The following is a 22,749-nucleotide window of genomic DNA, read 5'->3' as shown; positions in this document are numbered from 1 at the left end:
AGCTTCAATGATATCTGTACTATGTCCCCTGGAGCCACTAAATTACTGTGACAATGGATTGCCGACACACCCTCATACATAGGCTTGCTGCACATGCGCGTTTCAATCTCTGGCTTGCAAGTTTTAGCACATACTGTTCTAGACAGCTAAACTCTTCCATATTAACTTTGTCAGCATTAAGTATCAGAGGGGTAGCTGTGTTAGTCTGGATCTGTAAAAGCAGCAAAGAGTCCTGTGGTACCTTATAGACTAACAGACGTATTGGAGCATAAGCTTTCGTGGGTGAATACTCACTTCATCAGTTGCCACTACATGCATCTGACGAAGTGAGTATTCATCCACGAAAGCTTATGCTACAATACATCTGTTAGTCTATAAGGTGCCATAGGACTCTGTCACTTTTGTCAGTATTGCTTTTCCAAAGGGGCAGTGGGTGCCATGGACCAGCTGAGATAAAATGTCAAGTGAATGAGATCAGTGGGGGGACAAGTAGAGCCATGGTATGTGGAAAAACGAAATAAAAAGAACCTGTTGATTTTGTAAAATGCTGGCTTTTTTGGAGGGCTGTATCTCAAGAACACCTTGCTGAAATGACCCCAAATTTGGACCACTAACACTACCCAGCATCCCCATGAGGCACAGAAATTTTCAAGACAAGCTGAGTAAGCATGCAGATTTTAGAGTTGATCTTTAAACAGAAAATGCTGCTCGACCTTCAGTATAGCAGAGTTGGCACTTTGATATAATGAGTGTTCTGATTTGGTTCAATGGGGCCTGGAAGTTTAGCTGAGCTAATAGCCTCCTGCTTATCCAATCAGTGAGAGAGTAAACTCCAGCAGAGAGCAAGAGTTGAAACTATTCCTTGGCTTCCCGCTGTTGCCACAAGCTGCCAACATTCCCACAATGGTAGCTAGGTAGGTTAGTAAAGACAGAGCAGTCGTGGCCAAAACCAGGACTGTTGGCAGTTAAGAAAATGGAGAAAAAATAGAGCATATATGGTTTAAAAAGTGATTTAAAAATTCTTTTAGTTTTTATAATCCAAGATGTCACTGGTACCCTAAAAAACATTGGGCCCTGATCCTCCAGCTAGCTCTGTTCAGTCCCAGTGGTTAACCTGCATGGAGCCAGCTGCAAGAGCAGGGTCTCTGTTTTTTTTTTTTTTTTTTAATATATTATTTTTAACTTATGAATTTTCCTTATTAACAGTGAAATTACAATAAAGAGAAGTATATAAAAGCAGACTAAAGAAAATACTGTAGAATTGTCAGCAAATTTCCATCTCCAAGTTTAAATGAAATTTGAAGAGTTAGTTCATTTATTGGTTTCACATTGTACTTCACTTGTTTGGTTATTTATATGTAAAAACTGCATTACTGATGTTTTGCTGGCAGCCATTATCTCGCTGAAATCAACACTGGCCAACACATTTCCATCCTCCTGTGCAACTGGTGTAATAAAAAGAAAAAATGTTAATATTTAAATAGAAAAGTTTTTCCAATTATTACATAATTATCAGAGCACAATAAAAATTGAATTAGAATCTTTGTAAATTTGCTTTGTGTATTTTTAAAATCCTATATTAAATGCAGTCTGCTTACAGAACTCTGAACAATACAGTGCATGTTCCCTGAGGCCCAGATCCTCAAAGATGGGTGATTTAAGTAAAAACCATGGGAGGTAGATGTCTAAATACCTTTGAGGATCTGGGCCTGAGTTAAACAAGGTCTTTTGATTCATCAGAGAAACAAACATACAAAAAGATTAGTTAGCTTTTTCATTTTTCCTATTGTGTTTTGTATTAAAGAATGGCGCAAAAGAAATACCTTGCAGCAAAACTTAAAAATTGTTTAAGAGAAGACAAAATTCAGCTTTGGAAACCTCCATACACAAATGAAAATAAAGAATCTGGTCTGGAGTTGAAGGTACGTATTCTGCCTCGTTGTTCTGCAGTCATTTTTTTCACTTTTATTTCATACACGACACATTTTACTATTTTATGTTTTACTAATGTATGTTCTTTTATTTTTCTGTTAGGAGCTTGCACAGAAATATTCAGCCAAGGTGAATCTCGGTGAAAATGAAACGGAGTGCATTCTTGAAGAAATAAGATGTGAAGCAATTGAGCGTGGAACAGGAAATGAAGCTTATAAGACAACAGGGGTTGCAAAACTTGAAGTGGTTTTACCTCCTAAGATGAGAAAAGTAAGTCTGTATACGTTAAAGTTATGAAAAGAAGCATAACTAAAATCTATAGTAAAGGCCGTACAACTTTCATTAATTCTGTATCTGATGCAAAACATTTCATTTGTGCAAAGAAGCTAAATTGATTGGAGAAGGAAGGAATTCAGTTCAGTCATAAAACTACCTAGAAAAAAAATAAAACACATTGCAGCATTTCCCTCTTTAGGGTCATTCAGAAACAAATTCTGAGTGGAGAAAAATGAACCAAATTTAACTTGATCTTTTCTGATCTCACCAGCCAAGTTAAAAGTAAATGTATGGTGCTCATTCAGTTTTACTACTTCTATAAAACATCTAAAGTTGTCAGTATATGGATATTGTTCTTTTTATATATTCTTTGTTTAATCACAGTTTTAATTATAAACAAAATACTTATTTAGGCACAGTAAGTAACCCCAAAACAACACTATCTTTTGTCATGTAAAGGACACTTATGTGACAACTGTATTCACTAGGGCTGTCAATTAATCGCAGTTAACTCGATTAACGCAAAACAAATTAACTAGATTTTTTAAAAAGTCACGATTAATCACACTTTTAAACAATACTAGAATACCAATTTAAATGTATTATAAATATCTTGGATGTTTTCTACATTTTCAAATATATTTATTTCAAGTACAATACAGAATACAAGGTGTACAATGCTTGTTTTATATTTTTGTTTATAAATATTTGCACTGTAGAAAAGGTAAACAGAAGAAATAGTATTTTTCAATTCCTCAGACAAGTACTGTAGTGCAATCTCTTGATCGTGAAAGTGCAACTTACAAATGTTTACATCGTTACCTGAAAGGGAGTACAGGCATTCACATGGCACTGTTGTAGCTGGCGTTGCAAGGTATTTACGTGCCAGATATGTCCCTTTGTGCTTCGACTACCATTCCAGAGGTCATGCTTCCATGCTAAATTTAAATTGGTATTCTCTTATTGTTTAACAGTGTGATTAATCACAACTATTGTTTTTTAGTCTTGCGATTAATTGAGATTTTTTAAAATTGTTTGACAGTCCTAGTATTTACTTTAACTATGATATACCTATATACCTGAGTAATACTGTAAATTGTAAACTTAGCTACTTTAAATGGTAGATGTCCAGCTTTTAATGATACGACCTGCAGATATGTTTGCATTGGTTAATCTATGGGTCAGTTAACTACTTTCCCAAACTAGCCATCTGAGGCAAATTAGCTTGAACTTGCTAAGTCCATTGCTTGAACTTGACACAGAATGGAAAAAATAGTTTGTCTAGTGTGTCTTGTACACTTGGCCATGTTACAAAACCACCAGATAGAGGACTCAGCATATTTGAGAACTTTTCTTCAAGAAATATCAGGTCAGAACTCTAGTACTGTATATGACTATATAGCTGGGTAGATGAGGACATCCATGGACACCAGGCTTATGTACCTGCCTCAAGTCAGCACCGTTAGTCCCTGGTTTTCACGGTTTCTGACAAAAATGACTAAATTTTCCTCAACGTTTAAAAAAAAAATAGTCTTATTTTATAGACACACCAGTTGCAGCTCCATAGTTAAGGCTGAGTTCTGCACTTTAAAGCAGGGATTCAACCTCTTGTTTTATTACAAAGAACAATTGCACCCTCTGTTTAAAAGAGAGAACATTTACTCAGTTTTCTGAATGAATTTACTTTTGCAAAGTAAATCTTTTTCTGTTGATATTTACTAAAAAAGGAGTCTTTTTTAAAAAAACATTTAGCACCATTTGTCAGACCTTTGTTGTTGTTGTTCCAAATTATCTCAGCTCAGGTATTCTCAACAAAAAAATTGTTTCTTGAATAGGTCTAGTACAATGGGTAGTTCTTTTTATTATTATTATTAAATAAGTTAGAATTAGTCTTCATGACTGAAAGTTTATCATTCAGCAGAGGCTGGACAATAATCTTCATAGAAATTAACAAACTCTTTGAAAGTGACTGCAGTTTCCTATTTTTAATGCGATTGAGGCCCCGGGTTGCTCTTAGGGGGGCTTGCCTGTATGGGGAAATTCACTGATATAATTATGCAGCTATAAAATTATACCACTGTCATTATATTGGCGTAATTCCTTTTATTAGTCCCTAAACACTTTTATTCTGGAATACATAGTGATATAGTTTTCCTGATGGACAGACCCTTAGCAAAGATGACCACTGCCTCCATTCAGCAACTTTCTGTTTCCTGACTGCATCGTGGAGTGAGTCAAGATCACTTCACTCCCACTGGTAACAATAGAAGGTAGTTTCCATCGCTGCTGAGGGCAGTCTGTGCTCTTATTCATATTGACAACAATGAAAGATGAAAGATGCAGTAGTTAGTGTTTCTGAAGGAGATTTTATGTGCCAGCCTCTGCTGAAAGATAAACTTTTATGAAAAATACTGTGGGGAAAAAACCTGAATGGTAAAACTTTATTTGAAAAAACTATGCATTGGAATAGCTCTACTCAATGGGGAATGCGTTATGGGTGCAGGGTATGCACCCTAAACAACCTTAACTCTGCTCTGTAGCATCACTATGAGGAAAAACAATCTAATATGTCTCTGTCTAATCTGGGACCACAAACATTAATAGGCTTTAATTATAATCTGACTATGCTGTGGCAAGACAAAAAAAGCAGAGTTAAGGTTGAGTGCCTTAATTGTGCATTTCTATAACTTGTTTGGATTTAAGTTAACCATAACTCTGAATTTCCTGGCTTTACAATGATTATTTTGGGATAATTTCAGCATCCCTGTAAATCATTACTATGTGTACTCTCAACCTTAAAGCTATTTTAACATAGTTTTTGTCTGAAAATAAAGAGAGAAATTGTGGCTGTTCAAAAGTAGTTAATTAAGAAAATGCCCAAAGTATCTGGATACTATAACTTTTAAAAATATTTACACTAGACCAGAAAAAACTTGCTGGAGACTAAATTGATCATCACTGGCGAGGAACTAAGATCCCAGTAAGTATAATAATCTTTGTCTTATTTCCACTTTAAATGGTTAGTGTCTTCGTTTGGTTTCATGTCATCCTTTTGCATAGTGCTTTATTACAGTATGTTCTAGATCATGGGATCTCAAACTTTCATAGGGTGCATATCTTGATAGAGTGTGTCTCATGGACACATCTTGTTTATGACTACATAACATCTCTAGTTACTGTGGCAATTGCTTATGAGGAAAAGTCATGTGATTTAACATGTAGAAACAAGGTGAAGGGTTAACACCGCATGACTTTTAAGCTAGTTCGCCATGGACCACCATCATATGCTTAAAAGGCCATTAATGGCCCACGGACATAGTTTGAGAATTGCCGCTCTAAATTAATAACCAACTAGAGCTTCTGAGAGTACAAAGTGTTTTCCTTTACAATATATGCCATATATGAATGCCTTCCAACTACTTGGTCTGTCCTGGCCACTTTCCTGGCTGTTCTGCTCTCCCCTTCTCAATACCTTAGGCGTCTGTTTTTCTGGGTTTATTGATTTCATTTTTCAGGGTTTATTTTTAGCAATTTTTTGAGTTTAATGTAGAAGCCCCAACATCAGTTTTTTGGGGGAATTTCTCTTTATATATACTGTAATGAGTAATGTATATTATTTACGTTATTCATTACATAATATATACTGTAGTAAATACTCTTTGCAATGTTCCCTATTGCAGTTTAACACGGTACTGTTTAAAGCACACTATGGAACCTTTAGTGCACACCAGCAGGGTCTGTGTGGACCAATTAATGAGCTACATAGTAGTTCCCTGTAGTTTGCATTACTGTTTCATGTAGACAAGCCCTTAGATACAAGGAATGATTTCTAGTGTTTTTCCATTGTTTATTGGATAAATACTTTTTTTTCTTTTTATTGGGGGTGTTTTATTGCTGTTTATTGATTAAAATCAGAAACCATATCAATATCCTGTCCTCTCCTCACCTGATATGGTGAATTTGTGTCCCGTTACTAGTATGTTATTTTATCTTCAAGCAGACTTGTAGTAAAAGTTTGAAGCCAGTTACAAATATATAACATTTTAATTTTTATTGCAATATGTTGCCAAAATATTTCATATCAAAATGAGACAAGAAGGTCTTTATACTTTGGAATTAACTACTTTATTTCACAGGATTGCACAGATGTATGGATTTCAAGAAAAATGTATCAAAATAATTATAAATAAGAAGCAGCTTGACCTTGGTATGTATCGCCAATTGAATATATGTTATATTTATTTTGTAATTATGTCTTTCTTAGAAATCATCTTTCTTGTCATTTTTTCAGTCACAGAAACAATATTAATAGCAGGGAAATAAGAACTAGACCAGTTCTCAAACTTTGGGTCGGGACCCCAAAGTCGTGACCCCGTTTTAATGGGGTAACCAGGGCTGGCGTAGATTTGTTGAGGCCAGGGCCGAAGCCTGAGCCCCACCGCCTGGGACTGAGCTATGCTCAGGCTTCGGCCTTGGCCCTAGGTGGAGGGGCCAGGTTACAGGCCCCCCCACCCAGGACTGAAGCCCTTGGGCTTCAACTTTGGCCTCCCCCACCCCAGGTCAGTGGGGCTCAGGCTTTGACTCACCCCCGCCCATGGCAGCGAGGCTTGGGCAGGCTCAGGCTTCGGTCCCCCCTCCTGTGCTCATGTAGTAATTTTTGTTGTCAGAAGGGGGTTGCAGCACAATGAAGTTTGAGAACCCCGTGAGCTACACAATAACAGCAGTCATATTTGTTAGGTTCTACTCTAAAGAAAGTCTGAGATATTGTGATGGTCAAAATCAAAGGAGAGAATTATGGAAGAGGACAACTTTGTGTGTTTTAAAAGCCCAATGTTCCACATTCTCAGATTTAATTCACATAATTTACCAAAACCTCATGCTGTAAAGTGACAGGTTCTAAACTTTTCTTTGTTATCTTTATCATCTTTCTTGATTTGCAAGACATTTGTGTGAACAGAAGCTTTGTCTTTACAAATTAACTTTCTTCTGTTCTTTATTAATTCATTCATTGATGTCCTAATTTAGCTACCTTGGAAGAAATCATGACGTAAATGGAGAGAAAGGATGGACCAATGGTTAGGGCACTAGCTTAGGCCATCAGGAACCTGGGTTCAGTTTCCTGCCCCCTTCTGTCATAGACTTCCTGTGTGACCCTGGGCCTTAGTCTCTCTGTGCCTCAGTTCCCCATCTGTGAAACAGGGATAAAAGCACTTTCCCACCTCACAGGGGTGTTGTGAGGGTAAATACATTTACGTCTTCACGTCTGACGAAGTGGGTATTCACCCACGAAAGCTTATGCTCCAATACATCTGTTAGGCTACGACTTCACTACCCGCCTGAATCGGCGGGTAGAAATCGATCTCTCGGGGATCGAATTATCACCTCTCATCGGGACATGACAATCGATCCCCGAATCGACGCTTGTACTCCACCAGCGCAGGTAGGAGTAAGCGCTGTCGACGGGGGAGCCGCAGAGGTCGATTTGCCACCGTCCTCACAGCGGGGTAAGTCGGCTCGGATACATCGAAAAAACACCCCCCTGAGCGCAGTGCTGGGAGCTACACCTCTTGCCGGGGCAGCGCTTTAGCATTGCCAGTGTAGACTAGCCCTTAGGTGGTTGCTTCTGTTGAAATCTTCCTAGCAGGAATAGCTGTTTTTAAAATGTTATCTGGCAGTACAATGAAATGTACTGTCTTCGTAAATGTCATTTGATTTGCCTATTAATCATGCTCTGTTTTTCAGGAAAAACACTTGAAGAGCAAGGTGTAACACACAATGTAAAGGTCATGGTGCTTGAGCTAAGACACAGTGAGGAGGATACCAGAAAAAAAGTTCAGGAAGAAGAAATGCAACATGAAGAAGAGACCATGAAGGAAAAAGAAAGAAAGGAAAGGATGAAAAGAACTAAGAAGGGTTTAGAAATACTGGCAACGAGAGGTATGGGGTTTTTACCCTTACATGCAGTAGAAGACAGTAGAAGTATGAATTAAAAAAAAACCACTTCTATTTTAAAGAAAACTAGGTAAAGTGGAAAGATTAGTATAACTTTGGGTTGTGATCTAATCGCATCTAAACAGGGTCAGGCCTTGTCAGTACTTGGATGGGAAACCTCCCTGCAGCACTTGGGTTTTGCTTGAAGTGGACTAGATGATTCATTCATTCCTAAATTGATGCTGAACAAAGCCATTGTCATGATCCTAGGAGGCACCATGCTACTTCTATTTGAACTTGTGACTCTAAGGGTAGTAAAGCCAATAAATTGGCCAGATTCCAGTTTGTGCTATTACATTCTGCCCACTTGAAAATTGGTTTCTCCTGTTGGTTATAGTATTCTTCTTCACTTCCTGTCTTAAAAGACCTTCTTTGTATAATGCTCGTGTTTCCATAAGAGAGACAGGGTGGGTGAGGTAATATATTTTATTGGATTAACTTCTGTTGGTGAGAGAGACAAGCTTCCGTGCTTACACCGACATTTTCTTCAGTCTGGGAAATGTACTCAGTGAGACATAGCTGAATATAAGGTGGAACAGATTGTTTAGCCTAAGTTGTTAACACATATTTCAAGGGGACCATTCAAGATGAAGTGATTCCATAGAACATTTTGAGTTTTGAGGAAGGTACTGTATGAATCTATTGTTAAATGGGACACTTGAGAGTTAAGATACTGACAACTCTGGAAACGTGTTTTGTATTTATTGCAGAAATAGCTAGGCCAAAATGATAAATTGTAAGTTGTTATGCCCTTCTCTGTCAGTTATTTCTGTTATGACCATAGGTGGCCATGATTTCACCATGCAAGGTAGTTCACTTGTCATTCTGGTCCACAGTGAGGCCATTCTCTTCTCCATGAGTTTTGATGGAGACTGTTGGCAACTGTGGACCAAGTTAAAGGAACAGTCAGTTTGAAAGTAGTCATTTTCAAAACGTGAGTTAAGAGTAGTTTCAGGCACTACACCTGCCCAAGATGCCCTTTGTTAGTTTGAAGTTTTAAAAATGTTTTTATTTCCCTAGTTTCTGCTTGAAAGACCTACAAATAGAAAACTTAACTGGACTATTCACTAAAGTCCTGTCAAATGTAGAAGTATACAAACGAGTTTCCTCTAATCTTCTCTTATAATGGGTTGCTTACAATAGTATTAGGTTGTAACAAAAAATGTAAGTAGGTGGAAATGCCCCTCTGTATTGGGCCTGTTAGGCAACTTAGATTTCAGTTCTTCAGTAAGCTCTTTGCAGGTAGATCTCTGCACCTGCATAGACCCCCATAAACTTAGTTCCAGAAATACTGAGCAAGTATTGTAGAATAACACACCTTCATTGTACAGTTACTCCTGGGGGAATTCTGCACCACTCCGCAATGCAGAATTTTCCAGAAATGAATGTAGTGCATGCAGAATTTCCTTCCTCCCACCCAGAAATGGGCTGCAGTGCTGCTAGGAGCCACTGGACTTGGCAGAGCCCAGTTTGCACATAGAAGACACTGCTGGTGGGAGGGAGAGGGAGCTCGAAGGTTTCTGTCAGCTGCAGTTCCTAGCATGCCCTGAGGGAAGGAGAGGGTGGCATACAGCAGTGGTTCTCAACCAGGAGTCTGAGGCTCCCTGGAGGGCCACAAGCAGGTTTCAGGGGGTCCGCCAAGCATGGCCGGCATCAGACTTTCTAGGGCCCAGGGCAGAAAGCCAAATCCCCACCACGTGAGACTGCAGCCAGAGCTCCCAAGCTCCACCACCTGGGGCTAAAGCTGAAGCCTGAGCAACTTAGCTTTGTGGTGCCCCCAGTGACATGGTGCCCCAGGCAGTTGCCCTCCTTGCTACCCTCTAACAGCGGCCCTGGCTTTTATATGCAGGAAACAGTTGTTGAGCACACACAATTTAGAATTTCATTCAAAAATTCAGGCTTGAGCTAGGGAGAGGCCCAGATCCTGCAAACAAGTCCATGAAAGGCTATTCATGGATCAGATTTCTCATTGCATAATTGGTGCCATAATAGAGAACTCTCTCTGGAAGCCACATACACTATTCTACTTCATTTTATTTACAGTTTTTCTTAACAACATGCGTATTGATATGGTTTTAAGACCATAATCATACTTTGTTCTTATTGTTGAAGGCATTGATAATGAATCAGTGGGTACTCTTTTTTTTTTTGTTGCAGAGGATTATTTAGATCCAGATACCACTCCATATCTGGACATAGCTAACCAAACTGGAAGATCTATCAAGATTCCTCAGCAAGCCAAGAAAGTAAGTATAACATTTAAGGAAGATATTATTTAGAGACCTTTTAAATAATCTTCACATGTGGTACTTTAAGTATTATATTGAAATCAAAACTGTTTCTTAAACAACCTCTGTAGGTGCCAGCAAAAATTAATTGCTTAATAGAAGTGGTTTTCTGATAAAGGTGAAGCAGAACTGTGCTCCAGTACATTTGGGAATACTTTGATGGTCTCAGGGCAGGCAGTTGTCTAACGTCTGTGATTTCTTGTAGGGTCTCTTGTGAAATGTGTTTGCATTTTGTCTTCATGCCTGGACCTATAACACTAATTTATGTATTTTACACAGCACCTATTTAACTTCTGGGTGTCTTAGTTAGAACAATATACAATAATTTCTACATTAGATTTCAGTCAGTTTAAAATCACAAGCTCCAGGAAATGTGCTAATAGTTAACTCAAAGTCGAATTTTTAAACAAATATGTCTTCTTGTTTTGTGCCTGGACAGTCACCAAGCCTAGGTTCTGGTAGGCAATTAGAATGAGAGAATTCCACATCTGGGAGCCTTCAACTGAGAATGCCTTGCTACTGGTCCTGGACAATGAAACTCCAGGAACCGACAGCAAGAGCAACTCATTAGATCTTGACCACTATGGCAGAACAAAAGAGGAAGAGACAATCTCTTAGATAACTAGATCATTCAGAGATTTAAGAATCATAACAAACACCTAGAATCGTACCCAGAAGCAAAGAAATAGCTAGCATGCAGCACCAGTGCAATGTGTTAATTGTGACCTGATTTCCTCACATGGTGCATAATGTTATTCTGCCCCAGCTGATATTCCAGTATACTTTACAAAGGTAACCCCAAATAGCATATGTTCTGCATGTTCTGATGCAACATTGCAAGAAATGGAAAATCACCTTAAGGATTTTATTCAGTGCTGAGCACAAGACGCTAAAGGTACAGGAAGAAATCTTGTAGAACGTTTAGATAAAATAATGTTATTTATGATGCCGTTCATTGGCATAGTGCAAGAACCAGAAAGTTTTTAGCAACATTCACTATTTCTGACATTTAGTTCAGTAGAATTGAAAAATTAAGATTAGAGTTTTGGCAAGTGACTCATGGGATTTTATCACCTATTTGGGAATAGTAGGGTTAGTTGGTTATTTGTGAACACTGGCTGGCTGCTGTTCTGCACTGTTATGCTCAGTAAGAGACTTGTCCTGTTTATGAGTAAATTCTTGAAAACCTATTTAGGTTGCATTTTACAAGTAAACTCACAATAAGGCAGGTGAAATATGTCATGTATCTGTAGCAATCATTGTTTTCAATAAATTGGACAACACAAATGACAAACACATGGGTAGATGGGTGGGAAGAAGCATTAAATGATGGGAGATAATCTGGCTTGATGGAGTGTTTTTTTCCATGGACAACAAATAATGTAAGTTATTTTCGATGACATTTCTTTTTAACTGTGAACATAATAAGGGTTTAATATATTCTTAATCCATTTCCATAGTCCCTTCTGTTAGCGATGGGTTATCACGAGAAGGGCAGAGCATTCATGAAGAAAAAAGAATATGCTGTAGCACTGCCATTCTTGCTGGATGCTGATAAACGCTTCTGGTAAGAACCTTTCTGAATTGTTCTGGCTTTTTAGAGTACCAACCAGTTATGGGAACAGCATACGTGTATGTTTTACATCAGTGGTTTTCAGCCTTTTTCATTTGCGGACCCCTAAAAAATATCAAATGGAGGTGCGGACCCCTTTGGAAATCTTAGACAGTCCGCAGAGCCCAGGTTGAAAACTACTGTTCTATAGTAACGACAGCCACTATTTTACATGGTATTCTTCCACAAGCATGCCACTAGTGGGCAACGGTTGATAAAATTGCTTTAGTCTAGTCTAATGCAGCCCCCTTTGGTGTCCAAAAAAGTGGTGGTCTCCCTATATGTTTCTGATATGCCAACACATTCTGAGAGACTTCCCAAGGAGCACAATTTAGATCTTGACATGCCTCCAATGAGGGTAATTGGTTTCTGTACCCTCCCAAAAGGTTGGGGTGTTGTAACTCCACTATACTTTTAAAACTGCAGTATCATATGTAGAAACAAGATAAAGTAAAGATAGTGTAGATTTAAGTCAAATGTAATATACCATAATATGATATACCAGGGATTCTCATGACATGAGAGCAGAGCATATTATTTTGATAAATTAAAAAGTAATTTTGTATGTTACATTTATATCAGTGTGATGATCAGATTGTAGAAATTTTCGGAATGCACATGATATGTGCATACACACACACCTTTTCCTTTTCACATTTTCCTGTCCCAGTTCTTCAACACAGTAGGGAATGAAGAAGCAACTTAGTTAATATTTTATTGCTGTTTTGCAGTGATTGTGGCAATGAACTTCTGAATACAGTTGATAATTATGCAGTGTTGCAGTTGGATATAGTATGGTGCTACTTCCGCCTAGGACAGCTGGAATGCCTTGATGATGCAGAGAAAAAGCTCGCCACAGCCCACAAATGCTTCGAGAGGTGTTATGGGGAAAACCACGAAAGACTTCTCACAATAAAAGTATGCTGGCATTTTACTGAAGGTGGTTTTGTTTTAGCAAATATTCATTCGTTGTTCCAGTATTTCATAACTTTTTTAGGAATGTAAAGTACTCATATGTCCCCTTTAACCTTTACTTTTCACTCTTTCCAGATGAGTAATTGTCAACACTGTAAAAGCATTAGATATGCATTGTGAGAATTCAACATAGCTGCTTTTCTCACCTCAGTATATTGTTAGTGACATTTTCTTCAAACTGCATCACGTTTCTATCTGATGGGGAAATAATGTTACCTGGCTAATTCAGTATATATATCACCTATGTTGGAATTCCTTCATAAGTATTACATATTTAGGGTGACCAGACATCCCAATATTATAGAGATCATCCTGATATTAGGGGCTTTGTCTTATATAGACAACTATCTCCCACCCCCACTCCGCCCTGATTTTTCACAGTTGCAATATATATTTTCACTGAGTTACATTTTGAACATGCACACTGACAGCTGCCTAGTGGATAGGTCATTGGACTGGGACTCAGGAGAACTAGGTTCTGTTTCTGGTTCTGCCGCCGGCCTGCTGGGTGACTTTGGACCAGTCATTTCATCTCTTTGTACCGCAGTTTCCCTATCTGGAAAATGGGGGAAATTATACTTCCCTCCTTTGTAATGAGCCTTGAGATCTATTGACATAAAAGAAAGGTGGTGGTGGTGGTAACATGTTGCTCTAGTTCTTGATCGGAATTTGAAGACAGTGATCACATAAATTGGTTAGAGGCTTCTGAAAGTACTGCTTGAAGTAGTATTAAACAAAGGAAAGTATTTTAAAAATGTAATTGTTACCCTAACATTGGTCTCACATTTTGTAGCTTTCTTCTTCTACTCCAGTCTTGAATTATTTGAGGCCTAGCATCATGAGTTTAAGAATAAAGGAGTAGTCTTTCACTGCAGCACCACAGTCAGTCACACAGTTTTCATTAACAAAGGAAACAAGGCTGAATCTTCTCTCAAAAACACTAATCCCAATACACAAGCATTTAGCAATAGGAGAATGTTTCTGCAGGCTTCAAGGGGGTTCATGCAGGCATGAGGCAGGGATGACCAGGTGAACCAATAGACATTAAAGATCATAGAATCATAGAAGATTAGGGTTGGAAGAGACCTCAGGAGGTCATCTAGTCCAATCCCCTGCTCAAAGCAGGACCAACACCAACTAAATCATCCCAGCCAAGGCTTTGTCAAGCCAGGCCTTAAAAACCTCTAAGGATGGAGATTTCACCACCTCCCTAGGTAACCCATTCCAGTGCTTCACCACCTTCCTAGTGAAATAGTGTTTCCTAATATCCAACCTAGACCTCCCCCACTGCAACTTGAGACCATTGCTCCTTGTTCTGTCATCTGCTGCCACTGAGAACAGCTTAGCTCCGTCCTCTTTGGAACCCCTCTTCAGGCAGTTGAAGGCTGCTATCAAATCCCCCGTCACTCTTCTCTTCTGCAGACTAAATAACCCCAGTTCCCTCAGCTTCTCCTCGTAAGTCATGTGCCCTAGCCCCCTAATTATTTTTGTTGCCCTCTGCTGGATTCTCTCCAATTTGTCCACATCCCTTCTGTAGTGGGGGGACCAAAACTGGACGCAATACTCCATGTATTGGTGGCCTCCAGGTATTGGTGGCCTCACCAGTGCCGAATAGAGGGGAATAATCACTTCCCTCCATCTGCTGGCAATGCTCCTACTAATACAGCCCAATATTCCATTGGCTTTGGCAATGAGGGCACACTGCAGACTCATATCCAGCTTCTTGTCCACTGTAATCCCCAGGTTCTTTTTTGCAGAACTGCTGCTTAGCCAGTCAGTCCCCAGCCTGTAGCAGTGCATGGGATTCTTCCTTCCTAAGTGCAGGACTCTGCACTTGTCCTTGCTGAACCTCATCAGATTTCTTTTGGATCTGTTAAAGTGAACAAAAGTGTTCTTTTGGATTTCTTTGGATCTGTTAAAGTGAACTCTTCCAGCAGGAAGATAGACCAGGAGAATCTTTCACATAATATTGTGATGGGAGAAGATACTCATGTTTATAAATAAATATATTAAAAAAACCCAAGACTATTGTGTCTGTGTGTGTATGTGTGTGTCTTTGTGTGTATGTGCATAATAGATCCAAAAGAAAATCAAATTTGAAACTTTCTAAAAAGTTTCTTCAGTTTTGATTTTAATTTTATATAAAATGTTTTTCTGAATGCCTGATTAAGAGGTTTTCTTTGCTTCTCAGTCTGTTTTCCATAGCACAGTGCAGCATGTAACAGGATTTAAATAGCTTTTCAGACTTTGATCCTGTTGTTGGATCCTTGCATCTGTGTGGAATCCCACTGACTTCAGTGGGGCTCCGCCCATGTGGATCTGACTGCAAGAGCGGGTCTAGTTTCTGTAACTTTCACATGCACAAATCTCTAATCCTTTTAGAATGTAAGGTTTTTCACCTGCTTGTTGAGTGCCTTGACAATTACCATCAAATGGATTGATGCTCTGGTATACGCTAACTTTTTTCTTTATTGAAAATTTCTTTAGGGAAGTTCTGGAAGTGAGAAAGTTTTATTTCTAAGGCTTTACCTCCTTCAGGGAATAGGAAACTATCATAATGGCAAAGGAAAAGAGGCTGTTGAACTTCTTCAGAAGGTAAGGCATTGCACTGTGCAGCACATCACATTATAGGAACTCATTTGGAAACAGAGCTCACATGTTTTGCCTGCTCTTGCATTCCTCCTCTTCTCTATCCCCTCTCCTTTCCACCTCCCCTCCCTCCCCCAATGCACAGGGAATTTGGGAAGGGACTTTTAATATATATGCCAGTGGTGGAGTCTATTGATTGTTCTGTTCTTTCTACATATAGGCAAATGGTTTGTATCAAGAGCTCTCCATAGATCCTGAAAAAATCAATAATTTGTTAGTCCTGGGATTCTCTGCTCAGGAAGCTCGTCTGGGTCTACGAGCTTGTTATGGGAACCTGGATGAGGCTGCCAGTCTTATTACCAACAGAAGAGAGGTACGGTGCTGGGAAAGTATTAAACAGGCCCTTGAACAGTATTAAACAGGTCTGAGTACTTATGTTCCAGAACGTACATCTTACGTACGTATTGAGACGTGAGACAAAGCCAAGGGCTTTAATCAATTCTGCATTGGTATTCATGGTGAAACTGAACAGTTTGCCATATGTTGTTGCAAGTATGAAATAGAAATTTAAAATTCTAAGGGGCAAATTCTCTCCCACCTGGCACAAGTGTGCAAGGCCTGAAGAAGTAGAACTGCCATGATATTGAAGAGGTACATGAGGATACTTTGCATCAGTTTTTAGCACTTAACTGTGCTCTTTGGGAGCACAGATAGGGAATCCCAACTACATAGATTTACCAGCCAAAACTCCCATTTCAGGGTCGTCTGGTATGACACCTCAGAGGCTGCAGTTGTGGCCACAGAGTAGCTACTCTCACTGCTGCACATTTTGGCTTTGGATTGGGAATGCAGGGGAGAGGAATATTTGCTTTGTAAGGGAAGGGGGAGGATGGGAATTTGGTGCAATATCTTTCTAATTTTAGACAGTTATTTAGACACTGATTCAGGAATAGTCAAGTGGAAAGGGACTGAGCTGAACTCCTTGGTTAATTTGCTGACTCTGATACTGATTGTCCAACCTTGGGCAAGTCACTTGACATACCTGTGTACCCATCTGTGAAACTAATAAAATATCTACCTCAAAGGGATCTTAATATACTTAATAAACTCAGGCCTGATCCTGAGAGAATCCAAAGCATAAAAAAAGCAAACATCATTCTGGGATGCATTAGCAGGAGTGTTGTTAGCAAAACACAAGAAGTAATTCTTCCACTCTGCCCAGCGCTGATTAGACCTCAACTAGAGTATTGTTTCCAGTTCTGGGCACCATATTTCCTTAAAGATGTGGACAGATTGGAGAAAGTCCAGAGAAGAGCAACAAAAATGATTAAAGGTCAAGAACACATGACCTATGAGGGAAGATTGAAAAAACTGGGTTTGTTTAGTCTGGATAAGAGAAGACTGAGAGGTGACATAACAGTTTTAAAGTACTTAAAAGATTGTTACAAGGAGGAGGGAGGTAAATTGTCCTCTTTAACCTCTGAGGATAGGATAAAAAGCAAAGGACTTAAATTGCAGCAAGGGCAGTTTAGGTTGGCCATTAGGAAAAACTTACTAACTGTCAGGGTTGTGAAGCATTGGAATAAAATGCCTAGGGAGGTTCTGGAATCTCTGTTATTGGAGATTTTTAAGAGCAGGTTAGACAAACACTTATCAGGAATGGTCTAGATAATACTTAGTCCTGCCAGGGGACTGGACTAGATGACATCTCGAAGTCCCTTCCAGTCCTACCATTCTATGATTCTATGGGCACAGTATGGCTACAAAATGGTGAATTAGGATTACAAAGTTTGCTAGTGTATATACAACCTTATACTGGAGGGGGGAATGTCTCTTAAAGATCATTGAGCAGCACAAATTTGTTTTAAAAAAAAAGTTTCCTTTCTCCCTGGAAGATTTGTAAAGATTAAAAAGAAGAAACCCTGTATGCATCTATCAAAGAAGTAATGGAGCCATCTTCTAGTCGAAAGCTGACCGTATTCTAATACAATACTTCACTTTGTAATGACCATGCTTTTATAGGAAAAGGCACAAATAAGGAGAGAGGAGAGAGCTAAGAGGAGGAGGAGATTGGACGATATAAATACCTTGAAAACTATGGGCTATTCAGAGCGAGCTGCTAAAAAAGCACTTCACCGGGCACAAGGAAACTTGGACCAAGCCTTTAAGGTAAATCACTTTCAAGAATGGTACTTTCATACAGTAGACCTTTTCCACTGGAAGCCACAGAAATACAGCTGCCAAAAATGCATGTTTTCTAGACATTTTCTTTTTCTCTTTTTCTATTATTGACTCACTATGTGATTAAACTTTCACTCTCTAAACTAGTGAATCAGGCTGTCATGCTGTCTGGAGTGGCCCATGAGCAAGAATGCCACCCTTTGAGCAGTTTGATAAGAAGCAGGGCACAAACCCCAAACTGGTTTTGAGTTCTGTATTTAGATTTCACCAACAAGTAACAAGTATAAACTCCTCGGGCACTGTACAGCCTTAAGAAGGAGTCACAGACAGTCCCCTTGGCCATCCTGATCTATTTTGCCACCCAGGCAAGCTTGACTTTGTGATAGATGGTCACTTTACACAAAAGATCACAAAATATTCAGGTTACTCCTAGTCCCAAAGGACCAGTCACTTACCCCAAATCAATTTGCATCTTAGATCTCACACCAGAGATAACGCTTGTAGCCAGCCCTGTAACAAACTAACTAAAGGTTTATTAACTGGGGAAAAGAAATAAGAGTTACTTACAAGGTTAAAGCAAGTAAGCATACGCACACAAATAAGATACAATCTTAAGTTCAAAAGGTAATAGAAGCTTCTATAATAAACAAGCTTTTATTCCACTAGGGGTAACCCAAGCCAAGCAGCTTGGGGATCTCTTGTTTATGTTTAGGAATCTTCCCCCCTCCCCCCCTCCCCCCCCCCCCGAGTCCATAAAAAGACCCTAATTCCTTATGGTCACGAATTTTTATCTTCACCTCCCTCGCGTCCAAGCTGATGGGATAAGCACTTCTGCGAGTAACCTCTTCTTGAGTGGGTGGGGGGGAGTAATCGACAAAATCTTTGTTCTACAATGGTCCTTCCTGATGGGCAGTAGATAACACGTGTAGTAATCCAGCATTTTGCATTAGTTGAAGTTTTTTTTCCTGTTTGGTGAGTTACATAGTTTCAGAACAGATATTTTACAGTTACAGAGGAAACATTTAAGTAGCACCTTATAGAGTGGAATACAGATAGTATAAGTAGGATTAATACATGCAGCATCCTACAAGCATTCCATAAAGTCTAAACACATCCTATAACAATTATATCTGTTTAACTGTAGTAACCCCCAGATAAGCCAGACTGGTTTCCAGCTATGCATTGGTCAGTGTTCAGTGGAGCTTGGGGCCCTGGCATGAGCTGGCACCTGGTCTGCCAGCATCACATAGGCTAATCCTTTTTTAAAACACAAATGTTTCTTTATGTATTTACCAAGATAAACACCTGTCCCAACTTCTAGACACTTTTACAAAACTTCTAGAACAAAGGGATACAAAAAATAAATTCAGCAGGCTAGTCTCATTCACATACCAAAGATTAACCTGCTAAAAGACTAAAACGCACTCCTGCCCCCAACAGACCAACCCTCATCCAGTTCCCCTTCCAAGAAAGCCCTGAAAGCCAACAAATTATGGCTACTCTGGACCAAGGGGGAAATGAAAAACAAAGTCAAAGTCCCTTTAGATGGGTTCCAGTTTGAGTGTCGCTGTGGTAGTATTGTACTAGGAGAGGAAGTCCCAGCTAGGTAAGTCACAGCCAACATCTTAAACAACCTAAAAACTAATAGGCAGCCAGTGCAGATTCATAGAGCTTAAGACCAGAAGAGGCCAGTTTGATCATCTAATCTGATCACACTAGTGTCATGTTCTCTCTCTAAAGAAAGGATGACTAGTAGCATTTTTATTTAGACAAAGGCTAATACATATGGGTATCCTGTTTTCTACATATACATTACTATAGGGCACTAACTTTCAGTTTATGGACATTTCCATATCAGAAAGAGTAGACAAACTTGGACAGAAGTCAAACAAAATCAACACACAAAAAAAGATTTTGGGGCAGGTCAGATTGATTTATGTGGAAAGCACACAATAAAACACTGAAACTTAGGCCTGGTGTACACTGGGGGCGAGCTAAGATAGTCTAAGTTACGCAGCGTCAGCTACGAAAATAGCATAGCTGAAGTTGACGTACTTTGAGCTACTTACCGCAGTGTCTTCACTGCAGTAGGTCGACTGCTGCCACTCCCATCAACTCGGTCTACGCCTCCCACTCCAGTGGAGTACCAGAGTCAATGGGAGAGCACTCGGCGGTTGATTTATCGCGTCTTCACTAGATGCGATAAATCAACCCCCGCTGGATTGATCACTCCGGAGGTAAGTGTAGACATGCCCTTAGCATATACTGCCCTTAATTTGTTTAACCAATTGTCTTTTAGTATGTGAAGGGTATAAACTAGATTCCTCTCTCATTGAAAGTAGTACAAGTGGGCAGGTACTAGGAATTCAGGCTAATGATCTGCCTAAATTTTCAACAGTGAGATCTGTTAAACACTGAAACAATCTTACAAGGCAAGGGGTGAAAGACCCAAGATACAACATGAGGTATTACAAGATATGTAAGATAAATTTACTCTAGAGAACAGTATGGTGAGGTATTAACTACATGAGCTAATGAGTCTTTTCCAGGTTCTGTAATTGTGTACACATCTCTTTTGAGGAATACTACAACCTTCTAACTTATACTGATTGCTGTCTCTTTCTGCTTTAGATTCTTCTTGATGAACCTCAGTTACTCTTGCTAAACGATGATGATAATGCTGATCCTATGGCCCCACACCAGTTTCAAGTTCCTAAGGAAAGTGTTGACCAAGTAAGTTCCATGTTTTTCTTCAAGACGGAGTGTAGGGTAGGTTTTTTTTTGTTTTTTTTTTTAAATCAAGCCAGTTTAATTCTGAAGGCTCATTTCATCCCATTGGCTGTTTAAAACCATGTTAGATCTTCTTTTGCAAAGCCACAATCATGTTCTACCCCCCATGCCTCCGGCACTCATCAAATCCCCACTGATCTTCACCTACCACTTGGTGCAAAGTCACGCATTCTACTGAGTAATCCTGGGTTGTGAATGCAGATTCTAGAGGTCTTGGGTTCTTTTCCTCTGATATGGCATGTTTTAAGGTGGAAGTAAAATTCTCTTTTTATGTTCTGGCTCAGGGATTGGAAATAAGACTTAAAAAAAAAACAACCCCTAAACATCTTGCAATATTTGGAGGGGTCAGGGAGAAAACACTTTGTAGGCAGCTGCCCTGCTCTGGTGCCGTTCAGTAGTCAGTATGATGTCACCAGCTGAGCGCATGGTGGAGTATCTCCGTCAGTACATGCCAAAGAGGAGGACAGCACTTCAAAGAATCCGTAATAGAAGAAATAAACAGGCACATTCAGATTGCTAATGTGGAATACTCTAGAACAGTGGTTCCCAAACTGGGGTTCGCGAAATGTTACAGGGAGTTCTCAGGGGAAAAAATCCCTAATGGCGGACAGCACTGTCCTTAGGGACCCCGGGCAGCACAGGGCCAACAGCCAGGAGCCCCTGGACTTCCAAGAGCTAAGCAGATCAAAGCAAGCATATCTATCACACTGAGGAGATTTAAACTTCAAGATTCCTTATAAGAAATGGAGAGAGAGGTGGATATTTTTTGCTGTTTTTAACATTAAATAGGCAGCTAGTGTTGCTTTTAAAATTATTCTAAAGAACAAGTTTAAGGTTTGTTGTAACGTGCGTCGTTTGCCAGGACTGCTCAAGACCTGAATGCTTGTGTAGGAGGAACTCTTTGAGTTGGCTTCTTAAATACCTTCCTGCTGTTTCACGTCTGATACTCCTTGATGAAACATAGGAGCCTCGTCTTATAACAGGCTTATTCAAAGTGATACAAGCTGCGAAAGTGAGATCTTGGAGTTGCTGTTTTCATAATGTAATAAAAATACTGTAATGATAAATAATAGTTAATAAACAGTGTGTAATAAACATGTCATAAAAACAACTTTTATATTTCCAAGATCACTGCTTTTATAATTTATACTCAGGTAAAGGAGAAAATCCCTGGAAATATTCATTTTTAGGAAGGGGTTTGTGAGACTTGACATTTTAGTGAAAGGGGTTCACAGGTTGTTAAAGTTTGGGAACCACTGCCCTAGAATACAAACAAGTCAGTCTCTCAGACTTAGGGTTTTTGTTTTTTTTTTGTCTAGTTGATGTACATGGGTTTTAATCGCGAGTCAGTGGAGGAAGCTCTGAAAGTCTTTCAGGGCAACATCCAGTTAGCTGCACAAACACTTGCTCATTATGAAGGAGTTCTTCCTGCTGAGTTGCAGCTGTCAACCGAACCGACCACTCCATCAGAAGAATCCATTTCATCAAAAGATTCTCCTACAGAGTCTGCAGGTAAGACTTGTGGCATATGACAAATATGGAGGGGAAAATGATTGCTGAATATTGAATATATTGAATTATTACCTTGAATATCTCAAGAATCACTCAAGCTTTTAGTAGCATAGTGTCTACTAGATACATGTTATTAGGAGCAGGCTTTGGTCTGTGACAGTGTGCTATCTGCCCAGCAACAATAAGGAAAATCAGCGAAAAACAGAACACTTACTAATCAGCTGAGTGAGAGAGAGAGAAATGCAGTCCATAGCTGCTAGGAATGAAATGACTGCTTTAAAACTGCAGCTCTTTAGCTCTGACATATTTAAGGGGCAGCCTTCAGAAAGGTGGGCTGGGAAAAGTTTTCCTGTAAAAGGGCCACCCTACCCTGGAGGGAAGTTAGGTAAGGACTGGGAAGATGCAGTTTGGTGTCGTGCCTTCCATGACTTCAGCACAGAGTGTTCGTGTTAGCTTGTTATATGCAAAACATCTGAAAACAAGTCACAGAAATGCTTGTGTGTTTGAATCCCAATGCTAAAGAATCTCTTGCCCCCTACACTCCACCAATAACACCAGCTTCCACCATCCATTTGTACCTTCAAAGGGGAGATGTGGAAGAAC

General features: G+C 39.5%; 1 protein-coding gene across 3 annotated transcripts in view; it reads left to right on the top strand.

Moving 5' to 3' along the window:
- Window positions 1-22,749, top strand: part of NUB1 (negative regulator of ubiquitin like proteins 1) — a 28,878-nt gene that overhangs the window by 4,059 nt on the left and 2,070 nt on the right. For all 3 annotated transcript variants that reach the window (XM_054021203.1, XM_054021202.1, XM_054021201.1), the window contains 13 exons: window positions 1,805-1,922; window positions 2,035-2,202; window positions 5,130-5,188; window positions 6,345-6,415; window positions 7,951-8,145; window positions 10,357-10,445; window positions 11,948-12,054; window positions 12,831-13,017; window positions 15,562-15,669; window positions 15,884-16,036; window positions 17,686-17,832; window positions 20,476-20,577; window positions 21,954-22,146. In XM_054021203.1, the coding sequence (XP_053877178.1) occupies window positions 1,806-1,922; window positions 2,035-2,202; window positions 5,130-5,188; window positions 6,345-6,415; window positions 7,951-8,145; window positions 10,357-10,445; window positions 11,948-12,054; window positions 12,831-13,017; window positions 15,562-15,669; window positions 15,884-16,036; window positions 17,686-17,832; window positions 20,476-20,577; window positions 21,954-22,146 (1,696 nt within the window). In that variant the 5' untranslated portion in view covers window position 1,805. The remainder of the gene's footprint in view (window positions 1-1,804; window positions 1,923-2,034; window positions 2,203-5,129; window positions 5,189-6,344; window positions 6,416-7,950; window positions 8,146-10,356; window positions 10,446-11,947; window positions 12,055-12,830; window positions 13,018-15,561; window positions 15,670-15,883; window positions 16,037-17,685; window positions 17,833-20,475; window positions 20,578-21,953; window positions 22,147-22,749) is intronic.

Source organism: Malaclemys terrapin, chromosome 2 (genome assembly GCF_027887155.1).
Source record: "Malaclemys terrapin pileata isolate rMalTer1 chromosome 2, rMalTer1.hap1, whole genome shotgun sequence".
Lineage (NCBI taxonomy): Eukaryota > Metazoa > Chordata > Testudines > Emydidae > Malaclemys > Malaclemys terrapin.
This window is presented reverse-complemented; position numbering and strand designations above follow the sequence as displayed.